The 21904-nt window shown below is 36.1% G+C and overlaps 1 protein-coding gene and 2 long non-coding RNA genes across 5 annotated transcripts; 2 read left to right on the forward strand and 1 right to left on the reverse strand.

Moving 5' to 3' along the window:
* Positions 1-1992: 1992 nt before the first annotated feature.
* LOC126912283 (uncharacterized) lies at positions 1993-6810 on the forward strand. The gene is made up of 2 exons (XR_007706910.1): positions 1993-5407; positions 6745-6810. It is a non-coding gene; the product is annotated as an uncharacterized LOC126912283 (long non-coding RNA).
* A 2277-nt stretch (positions 6811-9087) lies between these two features.
* LOC126912276 (uncharacterized) lies at positions 9088-14339 on the forward strand. Its single transcript, XR_007706896.1, has 2 exons — positions 9088-9332; positions 13643-14339. It is a non-coding gene; the product is annotated as an uncharacterized LOC126912276 (long non-coding RNA).
* Positions 10105-20753, reverse strand: LOC118278835 (uncharacterized). 3 transcript variants are annotated; one of them, XM_050703509.1, is made up of 7 exons: positions 20639-20753; positions 20418-20498; positions 19200-19408; positions 18125-18310; positions 16863-17034; positions 14443-15876; positions 10105-10345 (listed from the first exon to the last, which is right to left on the reverse strand). In XM_050703509.1, exons 2-7 carry the CDS (start codon positions 20496-20498, stop codon positions 10289-10291), a joined length of 2139 nt encoding a protein of 712 aa, XP_050559466.1. In that variant the 5' UTR covers positions 20639-20753; the 3' UTR covers positions 10105-10288. The 3 variants fall into 3 exon arrangements, with proteins under 3 accessions (XP_050559466.1, XP_050559467.1, XP_050559465.1); XM_050703510.1 differs by having other exon boundaries at positions 10105-10324; positions 14422-15876; XM_050703508.1 differs by lacking the exon at positions 10105-10345 and having other exon boundaries at positions 12339-15876.
* Positions 20754-21904: the final 1151 nt, after the last annotated feature.

Consider the following 21904-nt stretch of genomic DNA (forward strand, 5'->3'; position numbering starts at 1 on the left):
ATTGTCTTGTGGTTCGATGATGGAAAGGACTAGGAGGAATCAAGTTGTGCAGTTGGGATGGTTACTTAACCCAGTCCTTAGCAATTGTTTTCGATAGAAAATCGTTACTAAGGAATAGTTTAAGTAATCATTAAAAGTCTCTGAGAGCGACAATTAGAGTTGTGGATGTCCATGGGCGGCGGCGATTGCTTAACATCAGGTGATCCGTCTGCTCGTTTGCCGTACTTAGGTACCGGTATTCAAAGATTTCAGATTAAGATTGGCTATTGATTTTGGCCGTCTATACAAGGTGACCTAATTTCATACCAGTTTCTTTTTACAGTGACTTCAAATTTACGACCTAATAAAATGTTTGGTACCTAACTTACGTACATACAGTTATTTTTTATAGTAATTCCCATTATCCTTTTACTACCTCGTTGAAGAGGCTGCGACTGCAAAACTGTGGGCTTAGTATGAGTTTGATTTACGTTCAATGAGAATAAGTTTTGAACCTATATAGTTTTTAACCTAAGGAGTTTCTTGCTCTTTCTTCTCCATAGGAATCTACACTTTGGAACGAGCAAATAGAGCAACTAGAGGACTGACCGACAGACAGACGTTATTAATATTATTATCTTTGCTTTGACGTTCAAAAGTGCATTACTAGTCTATTAGAAATAAATAATTTTGACTTTGACTTTAAAATGTGAGAGAGCCATACTTTGGCACGAATGAGCCGGCTCGACCCGAGTGATACCACGGCCTCACAATAAACCGACGTGAAACAGCACTTGCGTTGTGTGAGTGAGGTTACCGGAGGCCCAATTACCCCCTTTCCAATCCCTAACAACCCTTAAATTCCTAACCCCCAAAGGCCGGTAACGCACTTGTAACGCCTGGTGTTTCGGGTGTCTATGGGCGGCGGGGATTGCTTACCATTAGGCGATACTTCTGCTCGTTTATCGGCTTATTTAAAAAAAAAAAAAAAACGAAGAGAGCACGATCGGCGCTCTGATTGGTTGGTACATTCGCACCGGCCATTTTTTTAAATAATTTTGAAAATGTAACTTTAGAGGATTTAAAATAAAAATATGGAAAAAGGAATGAAAGAAAAAATAACAATTAAAAAGCAATTTAAATTTATTAATTACATTTTTAATTACAATACAGCTACCTAATTACAACAAATGTACATTAACATGAATTAATAATTAAATTAATTACAGATTTTTAATCACAGTATTATTAGATAATTTGATCAAAATGTTATTTAAAAAAATATATATTATCTTGAGACATACATCTTTATATATATAATTCTTCTGTACGTGTGTATGTCACTGAACTCCTCTTAATCGACTAGACGGATTTTGATGAAACTTTTTGTGTGTGTTCAAGAGGATCTGAGAATGGTTTAGATTCACAATTTTGTCCGCTGGACAATGTTTTTTTAATTAGTTTTTAATTTATTAGTAGTTGTTGATTTTGGAATGTTTTACATTGGATCCGACAGACGGCGCTACCATTGCAGTGTCAAATATTAATGACGTTAGATATTGTCATAACATTTGAATAACAATTTTCATCAAAAAGGTCCAGAATGTTTTAGCTTATTAAAAAAAGTTTAAAATTTTCAAATTAAAGACGTGTAGACAGGACAACGTCTGTCGGGTCCGCTAGTTATTTTATAGTTTTTTTCTTTACTTTCGTTTTGTTCATGGATTATTTCATATTAAAAAATCCTGACGAAGTAAAAACCTCTTTTTTTTGTGTCGGTTAAATAATTTATTACCTAATTTTTTTTAGCAATCGCACAAATTCATGTGTTAACCAAAATTACTAAAGGTGCTCCCACACAGCGGTTATATAACGTTTTACAACAATGTGTAACAATAACATTTGTGTTTAAACAAATTATAACAGTGGTTGTAGAGTATGTTACATGCTGTTATAAATGTTACACAATGTTGTATAACGTTATATAACTGCTGTGTGGGAGCACCTTAAGAATAGTAAACATGTGTGGCTTAAACAATGGTCATGGCGGTCACTTATGAAGTAAATGATAACAGGTCGGATTTATGAATAGAATGAAGTTCCTAGAAAATCTTTTGTTTTCAACAAAGTAATAGAACTTTATTATTTCCACACTAACCCTTTTGCTACTGACTGTACCTTATCTCATTGTGGTAGTGAAGTGGGACGAGTTGACCACTAAAAATATTATTTTATTTTATTTTCTGCAACTCGTCCCAAATGGGCCGTAGGTATGTGGTCCGAGTTGACTACTTATTCGGGTCTGGGTCTGGGTGTCAAGTGCATGTGAACTTGTATGTTTGTAAACGCACCCACGACACGGGAGAAAATTCCAATGCGGGGAAACGATTTTATTAAACAAATAGAAAAAAGAGTTAGACAATGAAAAAATATTAGACACGCATTTTTTATTTTGCCATATAAGATAACAATACTGAGATAAAACTAATAAAATTTTAGGAGTGGCAGCAAATACGTCATTTCTACTTATAAAACGAATAATTTTGCAGGTATGTTATATTGTTTTGTATGTATGTGTTTTATCTTATTTTTACATTTTATGTTATACTAGCGACCCGCCATAGCTTCGCATGGGTCCAATAGTGATTATTATACATATAAACCTTCCTTTTGTTTCACTCTACCTATTACAAAAAACCGCATCAAAATCCGTTGCGTAATTTTAAAGATTTAAGCATACAGACAAAAATAGCGACTTTGTTTATACTATGTACGGTAGTGATTTTCCTATTAACTGAGAATAGTGTCATCGTTATTTTGTCCTACAGTGCATGTTGCGACATCTTACAATGTTGTGGATTTAAATTAGTTATTACGTAAGCGTTTAGATATAAGTCTGTAAGATAGTCTAAATATTGAGATGAAATATGATTGTTTTTTATTTTGAGTGTGAAAATCATTCAATGTCTTCTCCCGACTTAGGCGAGGCAGGAGTCTCAGACTCTTACTAACTAAAAACCACCCTGTTCCTATTTCTGCTTTTCGAACCGGAAGCCCCGGTAAACCCGCTAGGTAGTCCGCAGCTCCGGATCAGGAGTCAGCCCTACTGTTACTGGTCCCCATCTGTGGTGGTCTAATGGCAGTTTAAACGCGCACGCGCTCGTTTCGTTTAACGTAATCGGAACGAGAGCGCGTTCGAAGCTCTGATTGGCCGGCTCAAATAAACCAACTAATCAGAGCGCCGAACGCGCTTTCGTTTCGATTACTATAAACGTAAACTAAACTCGTACTAAGGATACAGATGACCCGTGTGTTGTTTTGACAATGTCTTGGCATTAAAAAAAGAGTGGTATAAAAAGAGACAAATCTTATATATAAAAATGAATCGCTAAAAGTGTTGGTAAGCGCATAACTCGAGAACGCCTGGATCAATTTGGCCAATTCTTTTTTTGTAATATTCGTCGAAGTTCAAGGATGGTTTTTACGGCGAGAAAATATCAAATAATTGAGGGGAGAGCCCTAAAAACAGCCCTTTTCTTTATCCCATACAAACGTTTTCTAACTAATACGTAGAGTCAATTTGAGCTTTATTGCTATTGGATAAATGCTATTGGATACTAAAAACAAATGCTATTGGATAAGTGTGCGTTGGAGACTTGAAGCACAGAATCCCTACTAATATTATAAATGCGAAAGTAACTCTGTATGTCTGTAATTACGCTTTCACGCCTAAACCAGTGAACCGATTTTGATGAAATTTGGTACTGAGATAGATTAGACCTTACTTGATACTTTTTATTGCAAAAAATTGCGGAGAATGGGTAAAAATAGGGGATAAATGGTCATATGGAAATTAGTCATTTTAAAAGCTGTAACAGTAAAACTTTGTATTTAGATACTTAATGAGGAACGAAAGAACATGGGCTACTTTTTATTGCAAAAAAAATAGGAGAAAATGGGTAAAAAGAGGGGATGACTGTTCATATGTAAATTCGTCATTTTAAAAGCTGTAACAGTGAAATTTTGTATTTAGACACTTAATGAGGAGCGAAAGAATATAGGCAATTTTTTAATAAAAAGGGTAGAAGGCGTAGAATGCTCGATAGAGGAGATTAATGTTTGCTTAAAAATTCGTCATTTTCGTTAATACGTTGCCTGTGGCTTCACTCGCGTTCGATTCTTATTTAAATACACATATACTTATTTTTAACCTTGGCTACTTTTCATCATGATTATAAAATAATGAATCGGCGGTCGTGGTTTCTATGGAATACATATCTTTAAAAATGCTAACAGTAACATATTCTCAAGTAATTCACATTTTAGATGACATACGGCAGCATTTTGACCACTAACACCACTACGCGGACGAAGTCGCGGGCAAAAGCTAGATGTTTTCAATAAATGTACATTTGTACATGTCAAATATTTGTTGTTTCTAAATTCAAATTCTGTAAATAATGATTGACATTTATGCATAAACTATTTGAAAAGGTTGAATAAACAATTGTCTGTATTTTTTTAAAATCTATTGAAAATGTTGAAAAGTGCATTAAGCATTAATAGAAATTCCTCAAATATTTATGCGTGCATTCAGAAATAATGACAAATTATCAACAGTCATTCGTGTGTTTAGAAATTTATTTTGTGTAAATTAAAGTTTCTATTCACGTTTTCGAACAAACGATACTTTCAATATAGTCTATTGATGTGAATGACATTGACATTCGTATTGCGCGATTTTTAAAATATATGCAATTTAAATGTATATTTTTCAATATTTCTGAGAGATTATCTTAATATTTTTTCGAGTTTTAAAGACTAAGAAGATTTTTATTTGCTAAAGTGTTTGTTAATCAAGGTAAGTTCACATCTTCATATTGATTTTTAGTAACTTTTAGTGACTACACAATACTACAATTTGGTATACATGGTTATGCAGAAAATGTATGAGAGCTTTTTATTTTCAGTTGGAATTTCGTTTTTAACAATGCTACCAACCAGACGTACAAGCTTAGGCCGCAGAACTCGAAATACGGCAAGTCAAAGAAATATAAGAGCAAATCAAACTGATGAGCAACGCGAAGCGCGAAATGAACTTGAACTGAATCGATATCAAGATAGAAATGTTGTGTTTAATCCCCACAAAGCTGCATTCAGTTATAATGTGGCAGTTCAGAGCAAATTGTTGCTATTGGACTAATGAACATTGTGTGTCCACATTGGGATTGAAATTCAAAAATGAAGCCTCTGGATTGTGCTGCGCCAGCGGCCAAGTCGAATTGACGCCATTGGTACCGCCACCAGAGCCACTACATTCATTGGTTAATTTTTTTACTCATATCCAGCAGTACAATAATTGCTTTCAGATGACATCATTTGGGGCAACAAAAGTTATACGAGACAATTTTATGCCTACTTTTAGTAAGTAAGTATAATGGCAAACGTTTTTTTTAGTTTTAAAACCATGTAGCTGGTGCAAAATATGTCGAGTCAGTGATGTGTTTATTTTGTAAACAATAAGTCAAATCTATACTTATAATAAATCTGTAGAGAGGTCAATTCTGTACATGAAATATATTTCCAAAATAACTATCAGCGGGTGATTAGTGATCGATACTGACGCCAAAAATGTAATTAGAAAAAATTTTGTCTGTCTGTCTGTCTGTCTGTATGTTCTTTATAGAAACAAAAACCACTCGACAGATTTTAACGAAACTTGGTACGATTGTTCTTTATACTCCTGGGCAGGTTATAGTATACTTTTCATCACGCTGCGATCAATAGGAGCGGAGCAGTGAAGGGAAATGTTGGGAAAACAGGAGAACTTACTCCATTTTTTAAGCTTCCGTCGCGTGTGCAGCCTTAATGGTTAAAGCTACACAGAAATCATGTATGACGGATATGTTCTCCTTAAAATTGTTTAAAAAATATTCCACGACAACAAATGTCTATCTTTTATGGTTGACTCACAATAACACGTATAACTCCCGATAGCTTAGTAGTTCGGAGCTTTCTGATTATATTTGTCTACTCTTACGTTTATAACACTCTCATTCATTCATTCATTCATATTATTATAATAAGTCTGTAGAAGGGTCAATTTGAAAGAATAAATAGAAGGGTGTGTTACTGGATCGATCGATACCAAACCCAAATATGTGATTTTTTTTTTGTCTGTCTGTCTGTATGTTCAGGCATCACGTGAAAACAAACGGTTCGATTTTAATGAAACTTGGTATAATTATACCTTATTATCCTGGGCATAAAATAGGATACTTTTTATCCTGGAAAAATACGTAGAAAAAAATTAATTTTTCAATTTTACGCTACAGATCGCGAGCTCAACAGCAGTAGCTCAATAGAGGGATCTCCTTAATTATTATGGGTCTAGCCGTATTTGGGTCCAATAGATATTTATAAGATGTCATTGTTAGAGTTACTCAAAATTGAGAAATAAAACATCCACGCGAAGACAGACATCCGCGCGGACGGAGTCGCTGGCAGAAGCTAGTACATAATAATAGTCTATAATTCGAAGACTTAATCAGTAACATTTTATAACATGTTGTATTTTATAGTGGCATGAGCAAGATGTTCTTGGTAAAGCCTACTACCTAAAGCTGCCGTGGAAGGCTGTTTAATGTCGAGGTTAAAAGTAGTTTTAATTTGAAATGATGTAAAGTATTGTGGCAGTATTTTGCGAGCCACATGGTGGTACAATTTGCTATACAATTACCTGTATACATATTTATATTCTTGCAGATTCAGGGATTCAAATATATCATCAAACAGGTTCCTTATTGCCAGTGCCTGTTGAAGACTGTACATTTTTGCAAATATTTTTTATGGACAATTCAGCAAGAGAAGTCGATCAGCGTTGCGCACACAACAACTCAGTAAAAAGATCCATTGTGATTAACAACTTCAAACATGTTTCCATTAACACAATTAATTAGTTGCATTATTCACAAATGCATTAGACCGCATGCCACCAGATAATCACAAAATTGTCATCAGAGCCGATAAGGCGCCTGCAGGACAAAATGCTGGACATTTTATTGTACCAACAATTGATAAAGAGCGCGCGTGGTATTTAGCTCAATGTTTACTTAAAAATACCAAGTTCTTCAATAGCGATTTGTAAAAATATTAGTGAAATTATTGAATCCTATGGAATAATCACTATTATAAAAATATATTTTGTTTTTTTTTTAATTAGTAAAGTCCTTTTCAGTTATAGTGAGATCAGGAAATTATGGATTCATTTTTATATGGAGGATATTATAGATTCCAGTTCAAATTGAATAGGGACTCATACATAGCTCAGCTATACAAAATAAAGTAGAGCATCATTGCTACGCGAAAGCGGTACGAAGTTCGCTGGGTAAGCTAGTATAATATAATATGTAGATTAGATGACATTTATAATATTATGCGTCTATTGAACTGGTTTGATGATATTATGTTAGGACGCTGATGGAACCTTGAGTTACCTGCAAAACATACGTTTTTTTTTGTTTATATAAAACAATATTTAAATAGAATGTCCTCATGCAAGGAGGAAAATATTGTGTGTCAATTTTTATCTATCTATCTAATACCTTTAAACGAGCAATTTTTGTATATATGTATATATAGAATCAAGATCTCGGAAACGGCTCCAACGGTTTTCTTGAAAGTTACAGATAAGGAGTTTTTCGGGTTAAAAAATCGTTTTATTTAGGTTCCAGGTCCAAGAAAGGCTCGGTTCCTAAGATACAGGCAACAAGTTAATAATACATTTTCTTCATAACCGACGACTAACGCCATCTATTTTCAAAAATCGCTTCGGAGCGAAGCTCGGTCAACCAGGTATTGTAATATCAAGTAAGTAAAGTTTTTTATTTATAATGATGTTCAGAAAATGCGTTGCTGGCAGTTTAGGAATTAGAAATTGGGAAGATTGGCAAATTTTGGTCTTGAATTATTTGTGGAAGTCCAGGAAAAGTTTTAAAGGTGAGAAATAATTACGTTTTAGGCGGTACGAAGTTTGCCGGGCCAGCTTGTACATATTATAAAATTAATATAAGGTGTTCTAAAAGTATTTGCCACGGCTTTAATGGGAGGTAGTGTTGTGTTTGAAGATTACAATAGTGAAGAAATTTCGTACCGCGGACCAGTTAATTCAATTTGCGAACATCGCACACCTAGTAATATATTGGCACATTTACGGTTTTCATAGTTTACCTGACTTGTTTAGTTTTTAGTTTACTGACCAATGAACCGTCGTTTTACGTGCGTGAGGGGGGAACTACAATAATGGTATAATGACACTTACGACCTCTCTCGATTAATATGGAAATAAATAGATTAATATGCACTTTTAAACACGTAAACCATATAAACGCAATTTCGCATTTTTGCAGATGTGCCAATATATTACTAGGTGAGCGACATAAAGAAGTTAAATAAACATTGACTCTACTCTGCATAAAGTGGTTCACAAATACGCACGATGCGTCGCTTCGTCAATGAAAACAATTGATAGCAATTGTTTTCATTGACGAAGCGACAGAGACAGTAAAAAAGATAGCTCTTTCATAACAAACTATACGACTTGATGTGACTTGAAACTCAACTCTCCTCAAACAATAATTTTATTGTAACTTTCATGAGACATACTAAATTAATTATTATGTTATCGGCTTACTCACGTAATTGTTTGACGAGGAACTCGATTAATTTCAAGCCATGATAGAGGCTCATATTCATGAGCAGCATTACGCGACACACGACGCGGCGATTGTCGCGCTGCTACAATCGCCGCGAGCCTCTAGCATGGCTTGAAACTAGTCGAGTTCCTCGTCAAACAGTTACGTGAGTAAGCCGATAACATAGTAATTCATCCTCAAACAAATTACAAAAATATTGATCAAGTACTCTCGGGCAGATTTTGTAAGTAGTGATTTTAATTAGATACATAAATCAAATATTTGTTTGAATTAAATAATTATAGCGTAGAAATACAATCATAAATGCAGTTAGTTAGTTGCGAAACACTGGTTCTTAGATTCGATTCCTAAGTAAAGCGAAAACGTTGTAAGCGCTTATTTAAAACATAGGTAAATCAATCACATCAACAGCCTATAAGTGGCCACTGCTGACCAAAGGTCTCTTCTCACACGGAGAAGGTTTGAGCATTAATCACCACGCTTACTCAATGCGGGTTGGCGATTTCAAACTTATAATTAGAAATTATAAGCCCAGGTTTCCTCACGATGTTTTCCTTCACCATTTGTCAGTGGTGTCTAAATAATCTTAGAAAGTACATATAACTAGGAAAAAGTCACATTGGTACTTGCCGTTGGTAGGTTTCGAACCCGCACTCTCATGCATGAGAAGCGGGTGTTTTAAACCTAATTCGATGTAATTCAACTCTTTGTGTGATCCACATATTGTTGTTTCGGGTCTGGGTGTCATGTGTATGTGAACTTGTATGTTTGTAAACGCACTCACGACACAGGAGAAAAACATAGTAAACGATTAAAAAAAATACTTTACATAAGCGACATAAGACAGTAAGTGGTCTCAGGTTCGATCACCGGGTCGGGCAAGGTATAATTGACTTGACTGCACTGTTGGCGCGGTGCCTTTGCAACGTGGTGCGTAACGTGTAGCGGGTTCGATTCCCGCACGGAGCAACTCTTTGTGTGATCCACAAATTGTTGTTTCGGGTCTGGGTGTCATGTGTATGTGAACTTGTATGTTTGTAAACGCACACACGACACATGAGAAAATCCTAGTGTGAGCCCGAATACTCAAACGCTACTCAATTTTAAGTTGTACTTAAATATCGTGCTATCTCTGTCATTTTATAAAGAATTGATAGTGACAGAAGTACATTTGAGAGCGTCTTAAAATTGAGTAGCGTTTGAGTATTCGGGCATAAGTCTTTGACTGCCAATAGAAAACTGTTGAAGGCAAATCCTCCGCTAACGTCGGTCACCGGTGACCACCACGGCGTTCAATGTGTTAAACAAAAGAAAAATGGGTTGTTTTGGTTTTTCTGATGGCAACGGTTTTTTTAATGGGTTTTTGGGTTTTTGGACTACCTCGTTGGTCGAGTGGTCGCAAGTGCGACTGCCGAACAAGGGGTTTCGGGTTTGATTCCCGGGTCGGGCAAAGTATTACTGGGCTTTTGTCGGATTTTCGAAAAATTTCTCAGTAGTAGCACGGAGTCTGGAAACGTGCCCGGTATATGGCAATAGGCTCACCACCTATTACATATGTGTGTTTTTTATTTTTTCTGACATATTAATGATCATCATCACGCATCCTCATCATTCCCACTATCAGTAGACACCTCACCATCACCAATAAACACCTCTTCATCAGCAATATAATGAGGCAACGATTTATTAACTTGCAACACCGAAGCCATAGCCATGCCCGTCCCAAATGAGGGGGAAAATCATCCAATGACTTCTCTCGCCTTGGGCGAGGCGAGAGGGAGTGTCAGACTCTTACTGACTAAAAACCACCCCGTTCCTACTCCTGCTTTTCGAACCAGAGCCCGGTAAACCCGCTAGGTAGTTCGCAGCTCTGGATCAGGCTATACTGAAGGTACTGGTCTCGAGTCAGGATGAAAACGGCATGACAAAGAAGCTTGATGACGCATTGGGACCCATGTTTGGCATTCTGTTTAAATCCGTATTCCATAGTAGTTAAGATATCCGGAGCTGCGGACTACCTAGCGGGTTTACCGGGGCTCCGGCTCGAAAAGCAGAAGGAACGGGGTGGTTTTTAGTCAGTAAGAGTCTGACACTCCCTCTCGCCTCGCCCATGGCGGGAGAAGTCATTGGATGATTTTCCCCACAAAAAAAAAAATACTTAAGATTTATTTAATCTCTCTATAAGTATTCGCCACGCCTCTGCCTTTCAGGGAATAATACATTCATAGTTAAACTGCCTCGTTGGTCGAATGATCACAAGTTTGATTGCCAGGCAAGGGGTCTTTTTCCCGGATCGGGCATATTATTACAGGGTGTTTTCGATAATTTCTCAATAGTAGCACGGAGTTTAGAATTGTGTCCTGTATGTGGCAATAGGTCTTATGGAAGGAGCCATATCCGCCGGTAGCTTGGACCATGCTCCCGCTACTGGTCGGCTCCTATCTATCTATCTATACATATAATAAAATCGTAGAAAAGTGCTGTCTGTACATTGAAAATAAAAATAAAAAAATTAGCAGGGGTTATTGTTATGTCGATGTCGAACCCAAAAATGTAATTAACTTTTTTTTGTCTGTTTGTCTGATTGTCTGTTTGTCTATGCGAGCTAATCTCAGAAACGGCTGATCCGAGTTGGATGCGGTTTTCACGAATATATTGTGGTATGCTTCAATTAACATTTAGTGTTTGTTTCATGTCAATCGGTTCATAAATAAAAAAGTTATGTCAAATTAAAGAATCACGTCGAACACTATTCTATACAAATAATCTCCGCAACTATTTGACGGATTTGGTTGAAATTTGGTACAGATATAGTTTAGAACCTTAGAAAGGACATAGGATAGTTTTTATTTCAAAAATCAAAAAATAAAAATAAGAAATAAATTTATTCCGGACATACAGCCCACGGTTTCTGTATTCGCGGCATATTTACGGAACGCATACCCCGCGAATAAAGAGCTTCTACTGTATAAATAAATAATCCAAGTTGTCTTTATCCTCGATAGATGGCGTTGGGATCGAAATAGATCGCGCTATGGTTTCGTTACATTCATTTGGTTGGGTATCGGCCGAGCGCTTCGGTACTATCGTAGAAAAAGTGTATTATCGTCGTATGATTATTTGTCTGTAGTGGTCCTGCTGTTTCGTATATTCTAAATTGGTTTCGTTGTATATGTCAATTAATAAGTTTATTTGTTGGGTTTTTCCTGTTTTTTTAATAAAATTGTAAGTCTAATTTATAAATTAATTAGATTAGATTTAAGTCGTTTCTTTAAACTCTTTTTTTTTCTTTTTCTTTTAAAAAACGTTGCCCCACATTAGGATTTTCTCCTGTGTCGTGGGTGCGTTTACAAACATACAAATTCACATGCACACCCGAAACAACAATTTGTGGATCACACAAAGAGTTGCTCCGTGCGGGAATCGAACCCGCTACCCGTTGCGCGGCAGCCAGTTGCCCAGCTACCGCACCAACCGTGCAGTCAAACTATGTGGTTAAAACCAAAAATTTGCCGGAAGTCACTATTCCACGCGAACGAAGTCGCGGGCAAAAGCTATTTATTACATATTTTTCTATTATTTTGAAAATGTAATTTTAGAGGATTTAAAATAAATATATGGAAAAAGGAATGAAAAAAATAACAATTAAAAAGCAATTTAAATTTATTAATTACATTTTTAATTACAATACAGCTACCTAATTACAACAAATGTACATTAACATGAATTAATAATTAAATTAATTACAGATTTTTAATCACAGTATTATTAGATAATTTGATCAAAATATTATTTAAAAAAATATATATTATCTTGAGACATACATACATATTATTATTATAAATATAAGGTGTTCTAAAAGTATCTGCTACGGCTTTAATGGGAAAATACGAAATTTCTTCAAAAATTGTTTGAAGAATTTCGTACCCCCGACCAGTTAATTCAATTTGAGAACATAAAGAAGTTAAATAAACATTGACTCTACTCTGCATAAAGTGGTTCACAAATACAGTAGAAGCTCTTTATTCGCGGGGTATGCGTTCCGTAAATATGCCGCGAATACAGAAATCGTGAATATGGAATGGTAATTTGTATGGGGTTATAGGGGATACGTTCCTAGATGACGAAATTAAGAAGCAAATAGTAGATAAAAAAAATGTTTAATTGAACTTTCTGATCATACAGATTGCCTGATGATAATATTATTATCATCAGGTTTAGGTCACACTAGGTTTAGGCAGAAGTCACAATTTAGACGTAGCTGTAATAAGGTCTATTTTATTTGTTTATCCTTCTACTGACGCGTTGACAAAGGATAGCGAATGTATTTTTTTAGGTTACGCACCGATATTTCGATTCGATCCGCGAATAGTGTAAACGCGAATGAAGGAAGCGCGAATAAGGAGCTTCTACTGTACTCACGATGCCACAGAGACAGTGAAAGAAAGATGTAGCTCTTTCATAACAAACTTATACGACTTGACGTGGCTTGAAACTAGTTGAGCATCCTCGACAAATGTACAAGAATATTAATCAAGTATTCTCGGGCAGATTTTGTAAGTAGTGATTTTAATTAGATACATAAAACCAAATATTTATTTGAATTAAATAATTATAGCGTAGAAATACAATCATAAATGCAGTTAGTTAGTTTGTTAGTGAACCACTGGAAAGCAAAAACGTTGCAAGCACTTATTTAAAACATAAATCAATCACATCAACAGCCTATAAGTGGCCACTGCTGACCAAAGGCCTCTCACACGGAGAAGGTTTGAGCATTAATCACCACGCTTACTCAATGCGGGATGGCGATTCCAAACTTATAATTACAAATTATAAGCCCGGGTTTCCTCACGATGTTTTCCTTCACCATTTGTCAGTGGTGTCTAAATAATCTTAGAAAGTACATATAACTTGGAAAAAGTCACATTGGTACTTGCCGTTGGTAGGTTTCGAACCCGCACTCTCATGCATAAGAAGTGGGCGTTTTAAACTTCCACCAAGAATATAAAAAAAACAATAATTCGATGTAATTCAACTTTGTGTAATCCACAAATTGTTGTTTCGGGTCTGGGTGTCATGTGTATGTGAACTTGTATGTTTGTAAACGCACACACGACACAGGAGACAATCATAGTAAACAATTAAAAATGACAAAAAAATTACATATGACAAAAAAAAATAATTACACAAGCGAGAATAAGACTGAGCAAGTGGTCTCAGGTTCGATTACCGAGCCGGGCAAGGTATAATTGACTTGACTGGACTGTTGGCGCGGTAGCTGGACAACTGGCTGCCGTGAAACGTGGAGCGGGTCGGAGCAATTCTTTGTGTGATCCACAAATTGTTGTTTCGGGTCTGGGTGTCATGTGTATGTGAACTTGTATGTTTGTAAACGCACCCACGACATAGGAGAAAATCATGAGGACAAACAGGAGGTAACCCTAGTGTTTTTTTTTTTGAACGGGGATAATCATCTAATGACTTCTCCCGCCTTGGGCGAGGCAAGAGGGAATGTCAGACTCTTACTGACTAAAAACCACCCCGTTCCTACTCCTGCTTTTCGAGCCGGAGCCCCGGTAAACCCGCTAGGTAGTCCGCAGCTCCGGATAAACAATCCTAGTGTGGGGCAACGTCTTTTAAAAACAGAAAATTTTTTTTTTTTGATTTTCTGACATATTAATGTTCATCATCACGCATCCTCATCATTCCCACTATCAGTAGACACTTCACCATCACCAATAAAAACCTCTTCATCAGTAATATAATGAGGCAACGATTTATTAACTTGCAACACTGAAGCCATAGCCATACCCGTCCCAAATCTATACTCTATGGGCTTCAAACTCTCATCTACATTGTCTATGATCGGTCTATGGTTTGGATGATTCTTTTTTCTAACGACTCTATGGCGACGGACATCATGAAGTAAAGCATTCTGTTTCTCTTTTGTATAATCAAATTCACTGTCCGAAGTAGATGGGGACAGTTCCAAGTCTTTCTTTGTACACCGCAGCTCTTGATCTGGGTGTATTTTGGCCGTACTTGGTTCAATGTCACTATAATCCGATATGTTACTAGACACACTGACAGGCCTATTTTCTTCTATATATTTGCACCATTTAGTTATGTAGTAGTCGTTTATAAAGTTTACAGTTAAAATTTTACTTTTCACGTTAAGTTTCGCGTTTGCTTCATAGATGACGCCACTTATGTCCGTCTCTTTTGAGTATTTCGAGAGTTTGAACTTGTATTTCTTATTTTTAGTTTTATTTTTCTTAATTTTAATCCTTAAACCATGTTTTTTAATAGGTTTACTCTTTAATTTACTAATAAAACCCTTTCTCTCAATAAATTCTTCCGGTTTTATTTGGCGTGGAAATTCAGGTATGTTTTTTAATTCGGGCATCGTTTTTGCGAGTGCCTGCCTCTCTCTTTCCCTCATAGCATCCTCTCGCTTCCCCAATTTCCTCTTTAGTTCACTTAAAACTATTTTATTCGTTTCTTTTTCTTTTTTTCCTGGCGCAGTAGTAAGATCTCCTGCAGGCTGAACATCATAAATATCATCGTCAGTCTTAACGAAATAAAAAACTTCATCCTTACTCTCTGGTTCACAATCTTCTATTTTCAAAACTCCCGCGTTTTCAACCATAACCTCTTTATCTTCAAACGAAACGTCTTTAACATTTTTATTCTGAATTTTCTTCAAACGCATTTGCGAACTCTGAACAGTTTTCAAACATTTCGTTAAACTATCTATAACATCATCGATATTTCGATTTAGCACATCCAAATCGATTTCCTGTTTATTAAGAGCGCAAGAATCGAGAAAAACATCGAGACTGTTAGATTTATTTAGTGCTAGCTTTAATTCTAGACAAGATTTCGCTATGCCTGTGTGTATGTCGGAATATAACCAGTTATTATTGAATGCTGAGCCTAATTTCTTAGTTTCTGAGTCTTTAGTGCCTGAATTTTTGAGTAGACGGTACATGCGTTCTAGAGAGTCATAGCTGTGGTGAAATTCTTCTGTGGCATGCGGTATAACGACTGTGTGGATCCAGTATATCCTCTCATTGTGGTTTTTGTATGTGCGTTGGGCTGATACAGGCGGTATGTAATGGGCCATCGCAATATGCTTTAAGAATGTCGATTGGACTACTAGGAAGGCGTGGTGTATTTTCTGAAACAATTAATTATAATTATTATTAATTTAGTTTTTATTCACTCAAAGGATATAATTTAGATCTTTTATGCGACCATGGGTAAACGAGCAGACGGATCACCGGGAGCCTACTCCGGTTCTCGTATCCGAAGTTTTGTTTAATCTTTGGCCGTAGGTTTTATAGATTTACTAATAAAATTATGTACTTAAAATAAAGTTTTATTTTTAATTTCATATTTATTTATCTTCATTTCATTCGTTCATTTTTGTTCACGAAAGTTTGCAATAAATAGAATAATTGTAGTATGCAATCGACAAAGATTTTTCGTTCGTTCGTTGAATTAGAGTAGGCCCCCTGATGGTAAGCCGGCGATGTCTCCCGTGGACACCCGCAACTCCAGAAGAGTTACAAGTGTGGGAGAGCCATGCTTCGGCACGAATGGGCCGACTCGACCGGAGTGTTTCGTTGTGTGAGTGAGGTTACCGGAGGCCCAATTATAAACCTTCCCAATCTTCTCAATCCCCGAATCCAATCCGAGCAGACGGACCACCTGATGGTAAGCAATCACCGCCGCCCATGGAAACTTGAAACACCAGAGGCGTTACAAGTGCGTTGCCGGCCTTTTGGGGGTTAGGAATTTAAAGGTTGTTGAGGAACCGGGGATTGGGAATATTGGGAATGGTAATTGGTAATGGTAATTGGGCCTCCGGTTAACTCACTCACACAACGCAAGCATTGTTTCACGTCGATTTTCTGTTCGGCCGTGGTATCACTCCGGTCGAGCCGGCCCATTCGTGCCGAAGCATGGCTCTCCCACACTTTCGCCCGAATACTTAAACGCTACTCAAATTTAAGTTGTACTTAAATCTCGTGCTATCTCTATCATTTACAAAGAATTTGTAGGGACAGAACTATATTTGAGAGTGTCTAAAAATTAAGAGACGTTTGAGTATTTGACCATTAATAATATAAAAAAGTTAAATGTAGATATTGCAAAACTCACCATCAGATTATCACAGGTCTGATTCTGGACAGCCTCCCAGGCGACATCAGCTCGGAGCCATGGAGCGTTGCCCAGCACAGCTGAGGAGGCCCGGGAGAGTAGCACGGAGAGGTCACTCTGCTGTCTACATAGCAACGTGTGAGTGGACTCTATCACCGACGTTAGGGAGCCTCTGAAATAGAGAAAACATAATACCTAACTAGTTTCGTTAATCCCCATTGTGTTTGCCAAGTGTGGAGATTATGGTAATGAACATGTATCGTGTGAAGAAAGCTGGGAAAGGACGGGTAGCGTAATTTTTTTACAATTTTCAATAATCCCCATGTAGTTTGGCTAGTGTGGGGATTATGATAAAACAATATTCTCTTATTAGAGAAGTCTAAGTTCAATAGTCACCAGTTGATTCAGGCAAAATCAGCTCTGAGCCAAAGCGTCCACAGTATTTTTTTATGGTATAAGCCGGTAAACGTGCAGATGGATCACCTGATCAGCCGGTCTTTTGGGGGTTAGGAATTTAAGGGTTATTGGGGAATCGGGGATTGAGAAGATTGTGGAATTAGGCCTCCGGTAACCTCACTCACACAACGCAAGCGTTGTTTCACGTCGGTTTTCTGCGAGGCCCACTCACCACTTATCTTCTACTAATATTATAAAGCTGAAGAGTTTGTTTGTTTGTTTGTTTGAGCGCGCTAATCTCCAGAACTACTGGTCCGATTTGAATAATAATCTAGGAAGGCTATAGGCTATAAAACATCACGCTATGACCAATAGGAGCCAAGCAGAGCGGGTGAAACCGCGCGGAAGTAGCTACTCTTCTATAATCATGATAAGGATTGGCCGCAGAAAGCTCTACACAGAGACAGAGAGGAGTGGAAGGTGGGTAGAAAGGCCTTTGCCCTGCAGTGGGACGACCAAATAAATAAATTACAGTAGGAACTCGATTATCCGGCTCCCGGTTATACGGATTCGCGATTATCCGGACTACCGACTCATTATATTAAAATTACCTACAAGTCGAATTTATGCTACGTAACGTACATGTATGTATGTAATCTAAGAAGATGTTTCCATAGTAATTATTAATTAACATTGATTTTCATTCATATGTGTTTGTTGTTTTTAATAAATACATAACATCGTATGTACAACATAATATGCATGCACAAAATTCGCTTTTCTTCGTAAATTCGATTATCCGAATGCCTAACGACAATAATTAGTCCGGTTAATAGAGTTTTTACTGTAAATAAATCACCACTTACATTTGAGCATGTAGCGCAGCATACTCCTTGAGACAGGCGGCAGTCCTCCTGGCCAGGGCCAAGTATTCCCTCATGATTGAGAGGAGGGCAGGGAGGGATCCTCTACAGCGACTGCGGTGGCACCAGCGGAGTGCCACTGGGAGGGAGGCGTATACTGCTAGCTTTACTAGCGAGGAGCGATGTAGACTGCGAATGATAATAAACATGATTATAATATGTAAAGCTGAAGAGTTTGATTGTTAGTTTGGACCCGCTAATCTCCGGAATTACTGGACCGAATTTGAATAATTATTTTTTATTTTAATTAAAGATTTACTGGAATTGTGTGTCCTTTTTAACTGTAAATAGTTGAATACTGATTGCGAATCGTACTTAGTTACTTCTACTAATATTACATATAAATGTGAAAGTATGTTTGTTACTCTTTCACGTCAAAACGGCTGAAGTGATTAAGATGTTATTTGGAACAGGGGTAGGTACCACGGGAACGCGGGCGAAGCCGTTGGTAGGATATATGTAAAGCAACTTCATTATTTCTATGTAATGGAAAAGTTGAAATAATATACATGTAGGGTGACTAGTAATTAGTAAATTCTATTTTAACATTTGAATGTACTCATGATTACAAACAACTTTCCCAAAAAACAAAGTTAAATAAGTAAAGTTCCAAAATATCTTTCTACTTACTTGTCTTACGCCCGAATACTCAAACGCTACTCAATTTTCAGTTGTACTTAAATATCGTGCTATCTCTGTCATTTTATAAAGAATTGATAGTGACAGAACTACATTTGAGAGCGTCTTAAAATTGAGTAGCGTTTGAGTATTCGGGCATTCAAGTTAAAGCGGACGCCAGCGCCTCGCTGCCAACAGCTGATTACGTGAACACACCCGCGCTCGATATTTTGATGTTTTATTATTATGATAAAAATAAAACTAATCAGTATACAACAAAAGTTTCTTCGACAAAGTTGTTTGTAATCATGAGTACAATCACGTGTTTAAATATCGTTCACTAATTACCGGTCACCCAATATTCTTCACTATAGACATGTAACATCTTAATTATACTTACTCCCTTGGCGGAAACATCATGACTGCAGCAAGGACACCACTGACCCCCGCTACCCGTTCTCCCCTGGTCATCCAGCCATTCTTGCCGCCCCCCACATACTGCCAAACATCCTCACGAGCAGGAGCCTCCTGTTCCACGTCCACACTGTCTTCTCGGAACAGCAGGCCGCTTTCAAGTATCAAGATTATGTTTTCTCGACTGTATAGGAGCTGTGAACGACATAATTATTACATTTATTTAATTCGCGAAGTATTGATGAATAATGTTTTTTCTAAAATAAATCTGTAATAGGTTAGTTGTAAAACTGTGAGACCTAAGACAAAAATTTATTTTTCATTAATTTGAATTCCCGCGCAATAATGGTTCTATGAGCGTTTCTACTTTTAAGTCTAATCTGTGGGAAAGAAAACTTTTAGGTAATCTATGGACCTCACCAAAAAAGCTAAAAAAACATAAAGAGATATTGTAAAAAAACGTTTTTTGAAAACAGTAACGATGGAGTTTCTTGCTCGTTCTTCTCCATTCGAAGCAACACTTTGGAACGAGTGTCTAACTTCACTGACAGACAGACTGACGGACAATTCAATTTGACATTTCAAAATTGTCTTATTTAGGATTAATTGAAATAAATGCTTTGACTTTGACTTTGAGCACTTGTTATTATGGATAAAATTAATATTGATCCATTGTTGCGATTTAATTAAATAACGACACAATTATAAACATTAAATATTGTTTCTTTATTTACAGGTATGTTACGATCTTATGTTAGTACTAAATGTGAAATTGTAAACCATATGGTTAAACTCATGTAAACTAATTGCAATAAAAACTTTATTTACAGAGAAACTCATTTGTGTTTTGTGTCGCTTAAAACCTGGGAAAATATATATACATCAGTCGAGGAAAACTGTTATATTGGCAGTAGGTATCCTTAGGGGTAATGGGTTATTGGGTAATACTAAACACAACTACTTACTTGAAAAAGGTAGAACATTGCTATATTCAATGTGAAGATAATTTAATTTTAGTCCTTCAAAGTTATTGCTATAAAATAATCAAAAAGCAACAAGGCTATGAATTTTACCTTTCTATTAATAATTTTAGAGTACTCAAGGACAGTATAACATACTTATTACATTTACATATTATCTTTAATAGAATTTCAGTGAAAACTGAACCAGAATATGAAGTATTGGTTTCAGGACTTTTACTTACCATATTGGGCCTAAATTTCACTGCAAACCACCTCCGGGAGAGAAGGGGAGGTGTAAAATCTTGTTTCATAAACAATGCCATCTAAAATTACACAATAACTTAAGCTTTAAAAGATAAAATAACAAAATAATAGCCGGTGATAGGTTACTCGTATTTCTTGCAATTATTGACAAATTCTCTGGGATATGATGCAATTAAACGAAATAATAAATAAAGCTTACGTTTCTAAACTAAATTCTTGCTGTTTCTAATTATATAATCGCTATATTATTTTGTATTTTTACATTTTCCTGAAACAGCAGATATCTTGGAGATATTTTGACATTACGATATGACATTAGCATTGTTGTTTGTAAAGATAGTTATATAATGGTACGGTTGCTGCAGTATTCTAAATCGTTAATATTGCATTTTCCATTTTCTCAATTTTCAAGTGGCTTACTAATTGAATGCAACTTTATGTTTGATATTTATTTGACAAAGTAGTTTATTTCTGCGGTAAATTTCAAAGTAGCATTTTATTTAATTCTTGTTACATGCCATATTTGACGCTAACTTTATAAACACAATCTGTCAATATCCAACAAAAAATTCAGCAAATCAAGAATATTGGCAGCAATTATATTAAGTTTTCAAATAAAATTGAATTAATTTCATACTTCTGCTAGTAGTTATAGTTATCGGGTAGTCCGTCTGATAGTTTGCCAGTTTATATCATTTAAAAAATTTAAGAAAACTGCACGGTTGACCGGTCGCTGGTTACGGTAACGAGTAGCGGGTTCGATTGTATATACAGGTAGAAAACCAATTACCTATTAACAAAATATATAAGGAGCTTTAAAAGTATCTGCCACGGCTTTAATGGGAGGTAGTGTTGTGTTTGAAGATTACAATAGTAAATAAATATAAATTATTGATGAAGTATAAGATTTTTTACATACAAAAATATCAACTTGTGAGTTTGTTATGAAAGAGGTACTTATCCCTTTCACTGTCTCTGTCTATTAAACAATTGATAGCAATCGTTTTCATTGAAGAAGCGACGCATCATGCGTATTTGTGAACCACTTTATACAGAGTAGAGTTAATGTTTATTTAACTTCTTTATGTCCTAAAATTGATTTAACTGGTCCGGGGTACGAAATTTCTTCACAATTGTAATCTTCAAACACAACACTACCTCCCATTAAAGCCGTGGAAGATACATTTAGAACACCTTATATTTTTCTGAATAAACCTTTTTTCATACAAATATTTTAAGATTATCTTTTTGATCACAATAATATAATATTAACACGGATAATATTATCCATATAAAAGAAAAAAAATCAATATTTTTAATTTGAATCAATGGGGGCTACCGTATTTTTTCTTTTTGTATCAAGAGGATTTTTGTCCAATCACTAGCTACTATCAATATTTAACGTCCAATGGTATGTCACTAGCTAATTCCCTATTGGACGAAAAACGAGAGGATCACACTAGTG

This window comes from Spodoptera frugiperda, chromosome 24, assembly GCF_023101765.2.
Source record: "Spodoptera frugiperda isolate SF20-4 chromosome 24, AGI-APGP_CSIRO_Sfru_2.0, whole genome shotgun sequence".
NCBI classification, from domain to species: domain Eukaryota; kingdom Metazoa; phylum Arthropoda; class Insecta; order Lepidoptera; family Noctuidae; genus Spodoptera; species Spodoptera frugiperda.

Coding starts and splice junctions, on each gene's coding strand:
- LOC118278835 (XM_050703509.1), bottom strand. CDS start 20,498: ATGGCATTGTTTATGAAACAAGATTTTACACCTCCCCTTCTCTCCCGG. Junction 17,035..18,124: donor GCTGCGCTACATGCTCAAAT/GTAAGTGGTGAT, acceptor TCTCTATTTCAG/AGGCTCCCTAACGTCGGTGA. Junction 10,346..14,442: donor ATTATATTACTGATGAAGAG/GTTTTTATTGGT, acceptor GCTGATGAAGAG/GTGTTTATTGGTGATGGTGA.